Below are 13,191 nucleotides of genomic sequence, written 5' to 3'. Positions count from 1 at the left end.
CAGTACATTGTCCAACTGGGAGGGTGCACAACGCATACATGAGAAGAGTATGTCCTCCTGCTGCATGGACTGGGATTTTGTGCACATCTGCCTGTCAGGTTGGGTCAGTACTGTCATTCAAGTTGTCCATCTCCCTGCTGGTCCTCTGTCCAGACTGTCGGTCCATTACTGAGAGGGGAGGGTGCACATCTGCCACTATCATCTTTGAATTGCCTTTTTTTTCTCTTCAATTCTACCAATTTGGGGGCCATGTTCTTAGCTGCACATAGAATTGTCCCATCTTCTTCTTTTTTTTTTTTTTTTAGGATTTTTTTATTTATTCATGAGAGACACAGACAGAGGGAGAAGCAGACTCCATGCAAGGAGCTCCATGCAGGTCTCAATCCTGGGACTCCTCCAGGATCATACCCCAGGAAGACAGGCACTAAACCGCTGAGCCACCCAGGCATCCCAGAACTGTCCCATCTTTTGATGGATTGACATTTATGTCATGATCAAATGTCCCTCTTTATCTGCAGTAACATTGTTTTCATCCCAAAGTCGATTTTGTCTCGTGTTAGCACAATCGCTCAGCTTGTGTGTCGCTGACAGTAGCATGATGTGTCTTCCTCCACCCTTCTGCTTACAACCTGTCCATATCTCTGAATCTAAAGCAGGTCCCCTGTCAGCAGACAGCATGCAGGTAGGTGTTGCTTCTTACCCAGTGTGACAGTAGCTACCTTTGGAGTGATGGTGTGTCCATTCATAATGAATGTCACTGATGTGGGTTTATGCCCGACATTTCATTTTGTTTTCTATGTGCCTCGCATCCCATTGGTTCCTCATTTCCTGCCTTCTTTTGCAATAGGTGGATATTTTCTGGTGTGAAATCTTAATTTCTTTGATGACATTTTCTACTAGTTTTTGAATAATTTTCTTAGTGGTTGCTCAAGGGCTCATCTGTACCTTGAACCTGAACAGTCTACTTCACATTTACAGTCAGGTTCTAGTGAGATCCAGAAATGCTCCTGTTGTAACTACAATCTATTGCTCTATCTGTTGTGTTAGTACCCATCACATCCATGTATATTACAGATGCAACAGTGCACCGTGATCATTGCTACTTTACCTCATTGCATGTTCGTTAAAGAAGCTGAGGGGAGAAGGGACAGCAAGTATATATTTGTAGGGTTTGCTTTGCTGGCCTCCTTCACCATTTTGACTTCTCTTCACTTGGTCCTGTGCATTCAAGCTACCATCTGGTGTCATTGCCTTACTCCAACAAAACTTTGCCCCTATCCATGTCCTTTGTGTTACTTTTGTGAAATATATTCCTGTTATAGTTCCAACAACACAGTTATACGTTATTGTTTAACACAGTTGCCTTTTAAATCAGTGAAGGAAAAAAAGAAGAAAAATACACCTTTACTTTGTCCTGTATAATTACATGACTGTCTTTATTGGAGTTCTTTGTGGATTTGTGTTTCTGTGGGGGGGCACTTGCTTTCAGCCTGAGGGACTTCCTTTAGCATTTCTTACAAGATAGGCCTGCTAGCAACACATTTTCTCCGATTTTGTTTATTTGGAGTCTTTTTTTTCTTTTTTCTTTTTTTAAGATTGTATTTATTTATTCATGAGAGACACAGAGAGAGAGGCAGAGACAGAAGCAGAGGGAGAAGCAGGCTCCCTGCAGGGAGCCCGATGTGGGACTTGATCCCAGGACTCTGGGATCACGACCTGAGCCAAAGGAAGACGCTCAACAACAGAGCCACCCAGGTGCCCAGAAATGCTTCTCTTTTGCCTTTGTTTCTATAAGATAGTTTGGCTTGATGTAAGATTTGTGGTTGGCAGGATTTTCCTCTTTCAGCACTCTGAACATGTCTCCCAGTGCCCTGACCTCAACTCCGGCTGATGCGAGTCTGCTCACAGCCATCATGGACTGACATGGCTAAAGATTCTCTCCCTACTTCTTCTCTTTATTTTTACTGCAGTGCAGGGGGTGTGGGTCTCTTTGTATTTATTCTAACTGGAGTTCATTAAGCTTCTTTTATGTTTACCAAATTTTAACAAATTTGGGGAATGTGAGCAATTATTTCTTTGAATGTTTTTCCTGCTCTCTTGCTCTCTCTTCCTGATACTTCCAAGATGTATATGCTGGCACGCTTTTGGTTTCACACCTTTTCCAGAGGTTCTATTCATTTCTCTCTCTTTTTAAAAATATTTTATTTATTTATTCATGAGAGACACACACAGAGAGAGAGAGGCAGAGACACAGGCAGAGGGAGAAGCAGGCTCCATGCAGGGAGCCTGATGTGGGACTCGATCCGGGTCTCCAGGATCACACCCTGGGTTGCAGGCAGCGCTAAACTGCTGCATCACCAGGGCTGCCCTCATTTCTCTTTTAATTGCATAATTTCTACCAATCTGTTTGCTGATTCCTTTTTTGTGCATTCAAATCTAGTCTTGAATCCTCTAGAGAATGTTTTCATTTCAGTTATTTTCAACTCTTGGATTATAACTAAAAGAAAATAATTTCTATCACTCCTCTGATATTTTCTATCTGATGAGAAATTATATTTTCCTTCACTTCTATAATGCAGGTTCCTTTAGTCCTTTGAACATATTAATACTGACTGCTTTGACTTATTAATTCCAACATCAGGTTTTCTCATGGGCAGCTCCTGTTCCTGTTTCCCTGCAGTGGAGAAGTCTCATTTTACTGTTTCTTTCATCTCTTAATCATTTTTTGTTGAAAACTGGATGTTTGAGGAAATATATTGTATAAACTCTAGAGAGTGGGGCCTTTCCTCCACCTGCAGTTTGTTTTTGTTGCTGTTTGTGTGCTTTGTTGAGTGACTGAGCTCGACTCTTCCAGGGAAGTCTCTTTCCCCTCGGCAGGAAGGACACAGCTGTGGGCACGTGCACAGGCCCTGGGAGATGGCAGCTGAAGTGGGGAATCTTTTTTTATTTTATTTTATTTTTTTTGAAGTGGGGCTCTTGTTAACCTCTTTCCCTGATCTGTTAACCCTGTGTCCCTTGGCATCACAACCATTCCACTAATTATTGAATTGTCTTACTGTTTTCAATAGTTGCTTGGTGCATACTGTTCTCTCGGCCTGGTCCAATTACACTGGGAGAGGGGTACTTCTGGAAGTTGGTCTTTGAAATTTGTCCTAACCCCAGACTCTTCTAAGCCTGGAGTAAACTAGGTGGCCTATTGGCTTGCTGCTCATTATGGGCCATATCCCCCCAAATTCACTTGTTGAAGTCCCCTGTCCAGGACCTCAGAATGTGACCATATTGGGAGACATGGCCATTAAAGGTGTGATTTAGTTAAGATGAAGCCATTAGAGAGGGCTCCAATCCAATCTGACTAGTGTCCTTAGAAGAAGAGATTAGCATGCAGAAGGTGCTCCAGAGATGTCTGCATACAGAGGAAAGAGCACATGAGCGCACCACAAGAAGGCAGCCACACACAAGCCAAGGGCTGGGGCTACACCTTGGTCCCAGATCTCCAGTCTCCAGAACTGAGAACAATGTATTTCTGTGGTTTAAACCACCTGATCTGTTATGGTGCCCACACCAGCTAGTATGTCCTATTAATTAAGAAGAGCTCTTGTTTCTGAACTTCCCCACAGTGTGTTTCAGATAAAGTCTGTTCCTCTGGGAAGAGCTTCAGAGCTCTCTCTTCTTATGGTCAGCCTCTCCCCCTGGGCTGAATCTCCAGAAATAAAAATCACCACTCAGGGCACTGGGTGGGGCTGTGGCCTCAGGTCCTCTGTGCTGATGGAACTGAGCTGGGGAAGGGCGGTGGGGATCCCAGTACTCTTGGCCTCTGCTCTGGGGTAAGGCCTCTGTCATGAGTGGGGAACCCTATGAACCCCCAAAGCTTCACCCCACTCACTAGTAATTTAGCCTCTTCAACTGTGTGCTGGTGGTCTGTGCCAACTGGTGAGATGGTGACCCTAAGTCGAGAGCTGAGGAGAGGGGTAGGCCCATCTTCTTGGCCACACAAGTCCAGAGTGGACCTTCTGTCACTGAGCTTGGGTAGTGGGATGGAAGGAGCCACAGACTCTCACTGTTCTTACAGAGATTTTTAGCAGATTTCTTGAATATATGTTTCTTCATTTAATGGCTGCCATTAGGGCAGTTTCCAGGGGCTTTAAACCATTTTTCTGGTATTCACCAGATGTGCTTGCTTTGCTTGGGAGCAGGTTCACAGAGGTCCTGGTCTTGCAATCCCAGAAGTCCTGCCCTGCGACTTCCAACTCGATCCTACATCTTCATGCTTGCCCGCCTAAGCACTACTTGCTATGAGTGAGTGACATTTTCAACATAAGGATCTGTGTCTTCCCTCTCCTAAAAATCTCTTCAATAGTTCTTCCTGGCCCTCAGGATAAAGACAAATGCCCTTGGCTGCTTGACCCTGCACAGGCTGCCCTCCTCCCACCCCTCAGCCTCAACCAGTTGCTGTGTCTCGGGCGCCCTGCCAGTTTCTCTGGTGCCAGCCCCGCCCGCCACACACCATGATAAGGCCCTTCTGTCCTTACCCGACAACCCGTGCCAGATGGCACCCTCCCATCTCAGCAGAGCTCAGCTCCACCCCACACACAGGAGGGTCCCCCACTCTCCCATTTAGCCAGGGTTGCACTAGAAACCCTAATGAGACTGGCTCCCCTCTGCAGCATGACCATGGGGCCCCTGTCACGGTTTGCATTTTGTTTTGTGACTACTGATTCCTTATTCAAGGGTATACTGCACAAGAGCAGGGGACAGAAGGATGGGATGTGAGGTTGCTTAACCACTGTATTCTGCGTTTAACGCGGAAAATAGTAAACGTTCAGTAAGTGCTGGGCGGATGACACAGGTGCCCCAGGGGAGGGGCAGTGAGGCCTCAGGTGGGGGTGGGGATGGGGTGGGGTCAAGACGGGTAACGGACTAGGGCCTCGCACCCTACAGAGCTGAAGGTGGAAGGTGGCAGGGCCTCTGCCCCATGAGGCCATGGGGTACCATCACTCCAACCCTCCCACGCTGGCCACGCCCCCAAGGCTGAGGCGGGAGGTGGTGGTGGGCCCCAGGTGGGTGGGGCTGCAGGTGTGGCTGCAGCTGCGTCCACCTGCACCTGCTCACCTGCACCTGGCGCTGCAGCTGCCGGGCCTGGTGCTCCGAGAAGCGCCCCCAGCGCCCGGCCTGCGCGGGCATCGCCAGGCCGACCCTCCGAGGACCGCTCCTCGTGGGTGGGCGTTGGCCCCCCCCCCGCGGTTTCCACGGTGACCGGGGAGGGTGGGGCGGGGCAGGCGGGGCGGGGGAGGGGCGGCCACGTCTGAAGCCTATTTCCTAAATACTGTGGGTGTCCCAAACCTCGCATAATTACAAGCCTGTCTGGGTGGTGCCGAGGACTGGACTCCTGTCCCTTCATTTCTGCATCTGCCAAATGACCACGGCTTCCCGGGCGTAGGAAGGCCTGCGGAGAGGGGTCATCTGTGCAGGGACTCAGGTCCGCAGCTGCTCCTGGATGGAGGCACAGAGCGGGCAGGCAATCGGCACCCTCTCCCCACAGGGCCTCCCCGGAAGGGGCTGCCCACACCTGAGGAGTGACCAAGACGGGCCACGGGGTCGGGGTCCACAGCAAACAGCGCCATGGGGATGGGTGGAGGCCAGGCACCAGGGTAGGGCCTGCCCCGGGGCTCCTGCACGGAGTGATGCACACACAGCCCCGTGTGACAGGTGCACGCGTGCACGCTACAGTGCTCCCGGTCCTAGAGGAGAGCCCCTGGGGCCTGGCACCAGGACAGGCGGCCTGCTCGGCTGTGGTGGCCAGGTGTGGCGGTCCCTTCTCCCACCCTGTGTCCCTGTGGCCACGGCACCCGCCCCACACAGCTCTCAAGGCCAATTCCGGGGACACAGCCTGGCACTTTCATCAGAACCGGCGCCTCCACCACAGTGGGTACAGGCCGAGGCTGCGGGCAGCAACCAGCCCTCCCTGAGGCTGATTCTGGCCACACCCTGGTTCTGGAGGCTTCCCACGACAGAACCAGCTGCCTCATGAGCTCGTTTCTGTGCTGATGGCGTATGGACAGGACGCTTTTCTAACATTTGGGCTAAATAGAATATATGAAATTTACTTCCCTGCGCGACACCCTGGCTCTCCTGGGGGGCAGGCGGCTCCAAGGGATGAGGCAGCTGCTAGTTAGCAACAGACCCAGGTGGTCTCTGTCCTGTGAGGCTCCCCGCTGTGCTCGCTCCCCACGCCACCAAGCCGCCCCCCCCCCCAGAGCCACGCGAAGCCTGGGAATGTGCTTTCCGAGTGCACGGCCCTCCTCCCTGGTGCTGCCGCCTCCCGGCCTGGCCCCGGGCTCCTGAGCCCCTGCGGGGAACACTCTCATCGGCCGGGGGTCTCCTCTGCCTGCAACAGCCCCTCCTGTCATCAGGGGCCCCACCAGGAGTTAGAATGGGCACCCTGTGCACCTGCCGTCTACAAAACATTTCCGTAGCAGGGGACCTGCTTTCCTGCACCTGTGGGACACTTGGAACCAGCGTCCCCACTGACCCGAAACAGCAGGTGCTCATGAGTTCTATTTGTGAAATAAATTGTGAGGAATGGCCTTGCATGTCCCACCAGGGAGCTGCACGCACATCTTCTGGGGTGCCGTGACTGAATAAACTGGAGAGTGGCTGTGCACCGGAACCTGTCCCCCAGCGTCTCCCTTCCCGTGGGACCCTGGTGCAGGTGACACTCGGGTGCGGAGGCCAGGCTGTGGCTGCTCCCACTGCCAGTCTCTAACGCTGGCTTCCCACGTGGGGTGCTGGGCTGGCTGTTGGCGAAGTGGCCCCTCCCGATCTCCACTGGGGTCCCGATCTCTGGGCAACCAGGTCAGGCGCTGTTTCGAGGCTGGAGCTTAGGATCCTCTCTACAGCCCCCAGCAATCTCCCATGCGATAGAGCAGCAGAAATCCATTTCCAGTGGCACCGGCTGGGACAGTTTGCAGTGAAAGCCTCATCACCCCCATGTGAGGCCGCACAGCAGTGCTCCTGGAGACAACCTGAGTCCTGAGTCCATGTGAATACGGTCCTGTCTCTGTCCTCCCACAGATGGCAGATGGCAAATGCCATCACTCCAGCATGGCAGCAGCTGGTCCCACCCCAACATTCTCCCCCAGCATCTGCAGCCCTTAAGACAGTCCCTCCCTCAGGACAGACCTTGTAGAAATGCCCAGCATGTCCGCTCCAGGGCCACACAGGAAGGCTGACAACGGGGCTGGGAGAGGCCCTTCCAGGAACAGCGAGCACCTGGCCCCGCTGCGGCGCCCTCCCATGAGCCACCTCAGGCCAGTCCACACCATCTACTAGTTACAGGGTGTGTTCAAGAATCGAGAGGTGCTGAAGGTGGCATGTGAGTGTGAGGCAGCAGGTCGGCTGACCTGTCGGGCAGGTGGTGAGAGCGAGGCTGGGGAGCTGTGCGTGGGACAACACGACCAGAGTGGCTGCAGCATTCGCAGGCGGGGGGGGGGGCCGTGGGGCAGTGCGGAGAGGTCCCACAGGTGAGCGCACAGGGGAAGGTGATGGGAGGCCAACTAAAATAACAGTGGACACACTTAAATACATACAAAGTTTATTAAAAATAGATTGCAAATGAAGTACAGTAGAAACGGGCAAGTACAGCAGTCGTGACGGCCCCACAGTGACGCAGTTACGAAGAGCACGTGTTCACATTTGACCCGACGGCCCCAGGGTGGCCCCACCCACCTGCTTACAGGCCTTGCGACCACACACAGACACCCCGTATATCAATATTTACATGTATTTGCAGGTACTTACGTGTATTTACCGTTTTTCTATATATTAACACAAAAGTAAATCATCTGCATCTTTTTCGTGAAAGAAAGTGTGGGTTCAGTCCCCGTAAGGCGGCCAGTGTTCTTGAGTGATCTGGGAGGGGCCTGCTTTTCCTGGGACCTCCGGAGCAAGCACGCGCATCCTTCATAAACACTTAGAACCACTCTACTCTCTTCAACAAGGGGAATGGTGAGAGCACACTTCCAAATGAGAACCCTGATAGACGTAAAAATATTTACACTCGCTCAACGATTTATCATACAGCTCTTATTAAAGTGATTTCTATGGCTAAAAAGCCTCTCCCTCTTCTATTTGAAAGTGTGCATATTTTTCTAACATATATATTGTAAGAGAACAATCTGGTACATAAGAATCATCAAGATCCCACAGCAGGGCTTTGTCAAATAGAAAATTTGCTCATAATCACAAAGTAATTTAGCACTTTCACAGCACACAGTATAAAACGAAGTGAGATCCATCTCCCCAGCATCAGCCACGCATTCACAGCTGAAGAAACAACAGTGATCACCAATGACTCAAAATGAAAATTAAATAACTCTATTCGGTGTAAAAAAATAGCTTGAACTGCCAAACAAGCCCCTGACATTGTAAGTCACAGATGCCACGTGTCACCGAACCTTCCTTCTCAGACAGCACATGGAGGTGAATCTTTCTTCCTCGAATTTAAAATCTCTGAGCAACAGTCGTGCTCAAGTGTCACTACGAACCTCCCATCCCTTTCAGATACTTCTCTTTCTATTCACATCAACACGGCCCAGCTAAAGATATCTTTTCATAGATTCCCTTGAATATCTGAAAGATTTAGCGGACTTCCTAACTTAATTGCCATCTTTAAAATCACCAATGATTTATTAGTCTAACAATAATCTGGCATTTATAAAAATAAAATATCCTAAGCTTAAATCCTCAAAATTTTCTTCTTGGAGAATTTTTATTTTTAAATCACCTATTTATACCAGGAGGGCTGTCCCTGGTGGAAGGAAGGAGAGGGCCGGTCCCGACAGGCAACACCTCCCTTTCGGGCTGTGAGTCTGAGCTGCCTCGGGCCCACCCAGCGGGGACACATGGCGCGGCCTCCCGTCTTCTCTCCTGGACGGGGACAGCTCACCCTCCCGGGAGGCCGCTGCCACTGCTACTCAATAGTGCAAACAAGGTCTGGGCAGCGCCAGCCGGTTCCCGCCCGACGGCCGCAGTGCCGTCCATGACAGAGCGCCACACGTGGGGGTGAGAACACGTGTTCTCACTCTGCTCTCCTGCCCTCAGTTCTCCCCTCGCCCACTCAGACTTTAAAAAAACAAAAAACTTATCTTCACATGAGTCAGATAATTAAGAAATTAGACAGTGTTTTACATTGTAGAAATGATAATCTCTTGGTGAGACAAGAGACATTCTTGGAAGGGGACCATCCCGGGATCCCAGCCGGCTCCAAAGCAGTGCTCCCGTGACTCAGCCCTGTGGCGTCCGGGCCCGCCCTCCAGAGCCACGCCAAGGGGACCCTGGGTGTGCGCGCACGGGCACCGCGTCCTTGGCTCACTTGGTGTTCAGTTCGTTTTCCAGTTCTGTTAATTTACGAGAGGCTTTTACTTTATTGGACACGTCCTGACCTTGTGAGAACAGACGCTGGCGCTCTTTGAATGTCAAGTTTTCAGGGGCTCCAGAGCTCCCAGGTAAATCTGCCTCGTGGCTGCAGGAGAGGGAAATGCAAGACATCACCGGTCAACGTGGAAATAACCCGTCAACAACTAGATAACTTTACACATTGGGTGATTAAGTACAATTTCCTTAATTTGCCACAACCCTCTCCATAAAAACAATCACTGGGGCTGTACTCAGAGGCATGTAGGAAAACAGGGCAGCATGTTCTCCTGACTAAAATGTTAACTTTCTCCAGCCACATCCCACTCTCAAAATGCCGGTAATTTCCATTTTAGAAGACAGGGAATTCTTAATAGGTTAGTTTACTAAAGAGATACAGCTTCTAACATGTCGTTTTCATGAGCCCACGGGTACATGGTGGATGCCTCCGTGTACCCGAGAGACATCCATCAATATACCTACCTTAACAAGTTAGTGTTCAGATACTAAACATTTTCTTGATTAAATTTCAGTGTTCTAAGAACTATCTGGAGAATAGTTTGAGTACGACCTAGGTGAGCGTGCTCAGCAGACGGCAGGCCGGCTGGTGTGCATCATCAGGTGGGCCTCAGGTAGCCTAGCAGGAGGTCTGCACACTGCCCTGAACCTCCCACCTTTGCTGGAGGAAGCAGACAGCAGCATGCCCAGTTGCTTCTGATGGTCTGACCAAAAGCCTGGTACCTACATCACTGGTCTGAAACAACTGTATGAGCAAGACAAAAAAGCCTCTAGGCTCATACACTTGTGTACAACGAGGAAGGTCGGAGAGGACAATACAGCCTCCTACAAAACTGGTGTCCCGCTGTGTGACGCTGTTCGTCTAGCGCAGCTCTCAATACCTTTTAGACAGTCTTTCTCTCGGGTCCCGATAGGCATCGTGGGTGCCAACAGCTGTCCCGGCAGATCCCAGGTAAGAGTTTGGTCCTTCACCACAAAAGGAAAAGTCCAAGTTAAAGTGACTGCATAATCTCCAAAACTATACTCATGATAAAGATGCAGTGCCCGCAGAGGAGACCGTGGGTGGGAAGCTCACGTCGCTGGGTGGCCTGAGTAACCCAACCAGCAGACTGTACAGGTGCCCAGCTCCGAGCCAGCCGGGCCATCTGTTATGTAGGCGGGCATGGCCAAAAAGTTCCAATCAGTTAAGATGGGTAATTACCATGAATTCAGAAGAAAAATTCACAGAAGACGGGCTTCAGTGGGGAGACTGTGAGGTACCCCTGACATGAAGAACTTCCTTACAAAACCGCTGAGAGCAAATGTCACCCAAACAGTAAGCAGTGACCACACACCTGCAGTTTCTTTTCAGGATAGCTACTGAATTTTCTCGCTACATAAATGGCTATCATTATTAACACAAAACTTTTTAAACAAATGAGTCACAAAAACCCTATGTTTGATATAAATGCTGCAAATACAAACTCACTGAAAACAAGACCCCGAGCTGCGTGGGGCAGAGGAGGCATGCGTGAGCGTGGGACTCCCAGCCCAGCCCCCAGCCTGGGAATGGCACCGCCCACTTTATCCACTCCAAAGGGTTTAAGTTAAAGATCAAAAGAGATGATGCAGATATAAAATTTAAAATGCATCCAAAGATAAGATACTATTACCACTAATGATATATTATTAAAATCATAGTGCATTGCATCAATACTGAGGTACTCTGCTAATTAGGAGATGAGCAAGGAAAAAAAAATCTCACGAAGAGCCTTTTGCTTAGGATGATACAGGACAGGGCAGTAAGTGCTCAAAATACTCAGCAAATGCTGATGGCACGGGGTCACACGATTACTACAGTATCTCAACATTAAAATTATCCTTTTTAGACAAGCTGCACAAAAATGAATTTTGCTTCTTTTCTGTATGAAGAGGCATACTGTGCAGACGTCGATGGAGCTCAGTACCCGCTGGGCTCCTCCTTGGGGCACTGCATCTTTTCCATTCCTTAGACAGGTTCCCTGTGATCACCACATGGGAAATCATCCTCCACAAAGACTCAAAAGACGAAACAGACCTGTATCTCCAATGTGGGGTAACCCAGAGCGGGCCTCACAACAATTATCAGCAGAGTGCAATTCTTTTCTATTTTAATTCTAAATTGTCTTTGTTTTAGAAAATGCCGTGTTGCGTCTTTTGAGCTTTAAGAATGATACTTGCTTCTTCCGCTGGTAAAAACCAATTCTTCAAAATTGTCAAAGTTGTTTAGAAGGTTAAATACTTCCAGTGGACTATATATAACTTATTACTGCACACTTCAAGTAATTTTCAAAGAGCTCCAATTAAAGAACGTTTTTTTTTAATACATTGCTATGCTAGAATGGGACAGTTTATTCCCATTCCCACGCCGATCCTAGTCCTCAGGGCACCCAGGGGAAGAAAGCAAGTCCACCTGCAGAAGCATGCAGAGCGCTCACAACGGAGAACCGAGCCGAGCCCAGGGGCACGGCCATGTTAGTGGGATGGCGGTGACGAGGTCAGAAACGTTCTGCATTTGGTGCAGACGGCTTTGTACTTTACGAAGGAAGTCTTCAAAGAGGCACGAGCCATCAGACGCAGGATATAACCTGCTCTCCTACGTGGTCTTTTCAGTGTGAAATAAAATAAGGGTTAGTGGTATGAGTGGCAGCCAAGGTGGTCAGAAGCGAAAACCTAGCCCAACGTCGTGCTAGCGAACCGCGTCTGTGTCATGACACGAAACACCTCAAGTTCCGCTTGTAACGTGATGCAAGAGGACTGAAGGCATCTCGCTCCAAAAATTACTACTATCCCAGAAACGTCTTTCCAGATCTCAGCAACAGAGATTTTATAAAAAAAATTTAATTTTGGCTTCTGAGTGACTCAGTCTCAAGATTACATGCTGAGCCTTCGGGGTGGATCAAAGCTCTGACACCAAGGTCACATGTTTTTGATCATTCACCTTCTTTTAGAAACGTAGTCCCGTGCATTGCACCAGGAACAAGTAAAACTAAATCTGAGAACATTTGTTGCTGGCATTCTAATTTTAAGAGAGTAAGATGAACTTGCAAATTTGAATCCTGGTGATTTACGGTTATATTTTAAACATTCCCCCCTCAGTGCCATCTCGGACACTGGTGATGACAGATGTGCCCGTGTGCAGGGCCACCGTCACGCCAGGCAGTCCCGTCACAGATCGTCAAGGTGACTGCACGCCTGTCCAGGCCGGAGTGCTAGGGCTGTGACGTGCAGGGAATGTCACGTAACAGGAAGGAAGGAAACCAGCGAGAGGGAAAGGGAGTGATTTCACAATGACTGGGTTCTGTGCCCCTGGCGTGAGGCAGCTCGCATTAAAGCGGGCCCATCAACTCAGCACAGCACCAACTACTCCGCCTGAACGACCAAGGCAAGTAGGGGTCGTCTTGTAAACCCCTGCCACGTGGCACATAACCCAGAACACGGAGAGTCCTACTCATGTTAAAGGATGAAACTTAGCGTGTGACCAGGACACTACTGGGAAGACTATCTCACTCTTAGCTTCAGACACCAAAATGGGTGATAAAAACATGTGTTCAACTCAACCTAAGAGTTACGTGAAGAGGCAGAGAATGGAGGCCAAGACCAACAGTACTTCACGTGACTGGGGAGGTACAGAGCATTAACCGCCGCCGGCCGGCCCAAGGGACGGAACCTTCCAGGCACAGAGCAGGGCTGGGTTGCTGGGGGAGCTGCCCGAGGGGCTCTGAGCACAGACAGGACTGAGGG

The 13,191-nt window shown here is 49.9% G+C and overlaps 2 protein-coding genes across 22 annotated transcripts in view; both read right to left on the bottom strand.

Moving 5' to 3' along the window:
- The window catches only part of KIF25 (kinesin family member 25), a 50,497-nt gene extending 45,276 nt beyond the window's left edge, over positions 1-5,221 (bottom strand). For all 3 annotated transcript variants that reach the window (XM_038526571.1, XM_038526573.1, XM_038526572.1), the window contains exon 1: positions 5,110-5,221. In XM_038526571.1, coding sequence (XP_038382499.1) covers positions 5,110-5,181 — 72 coding nt within the window. In that variant the 5' untranslated portion in view covers positions 5,182-5,221. The remainder of the gene's footprint in view (positions 1-5,109) is intronic.
- A 2,353-nt stretch (positions 5,222-7,574) lies between these two features.
- AFDN (afadin, adherens junction formation factor) overlaps positions 7,575-13,191 on the bottom strand; it is a 137,473-nt gene continuing 131,856 nt past the window's right edge. For all 19 annotated transcript variants that reach the window (XM_038526552.1, XM_038526556.1, XM_038526553.1 and 16 more), the window contains 2 exons: positions 10,311-10,395; positions 7,575-9,520 (listed from right to left, as the gene is read on the bottom strand). In XM_038526552.1, the coding sequence (XP_038382480.1) occupies positions 9,367-9,520; positions 10,311-10,395 (239 nt within the window). In that variant the 3' untranslated portion in view covers positions 7,575-9,366. The remainder of the gene's footprint in view (positions 9,521-10,310; positions 10,396-13,191) is intronic.

Source organism: Canis lupus, chromosome 1, assembly GCF_011100685.1.
Source record: "Canis lupus familiaris isolate Mischka breed German Shepherd chromosome 1, alternate assembly UU_Cfam_GSD_1.0, whole genome shotgun sequence".
Lineage (NCBI taxonomy): Eukaryota > Metazoa > Chordata > Mammalia > Carnivora > Canidae > Canis > Canis lupus.
Note: the sequence above shows the minus strand (reverse complement) of the source record. Positions and strands in the feature narration are given on the sequence as shown.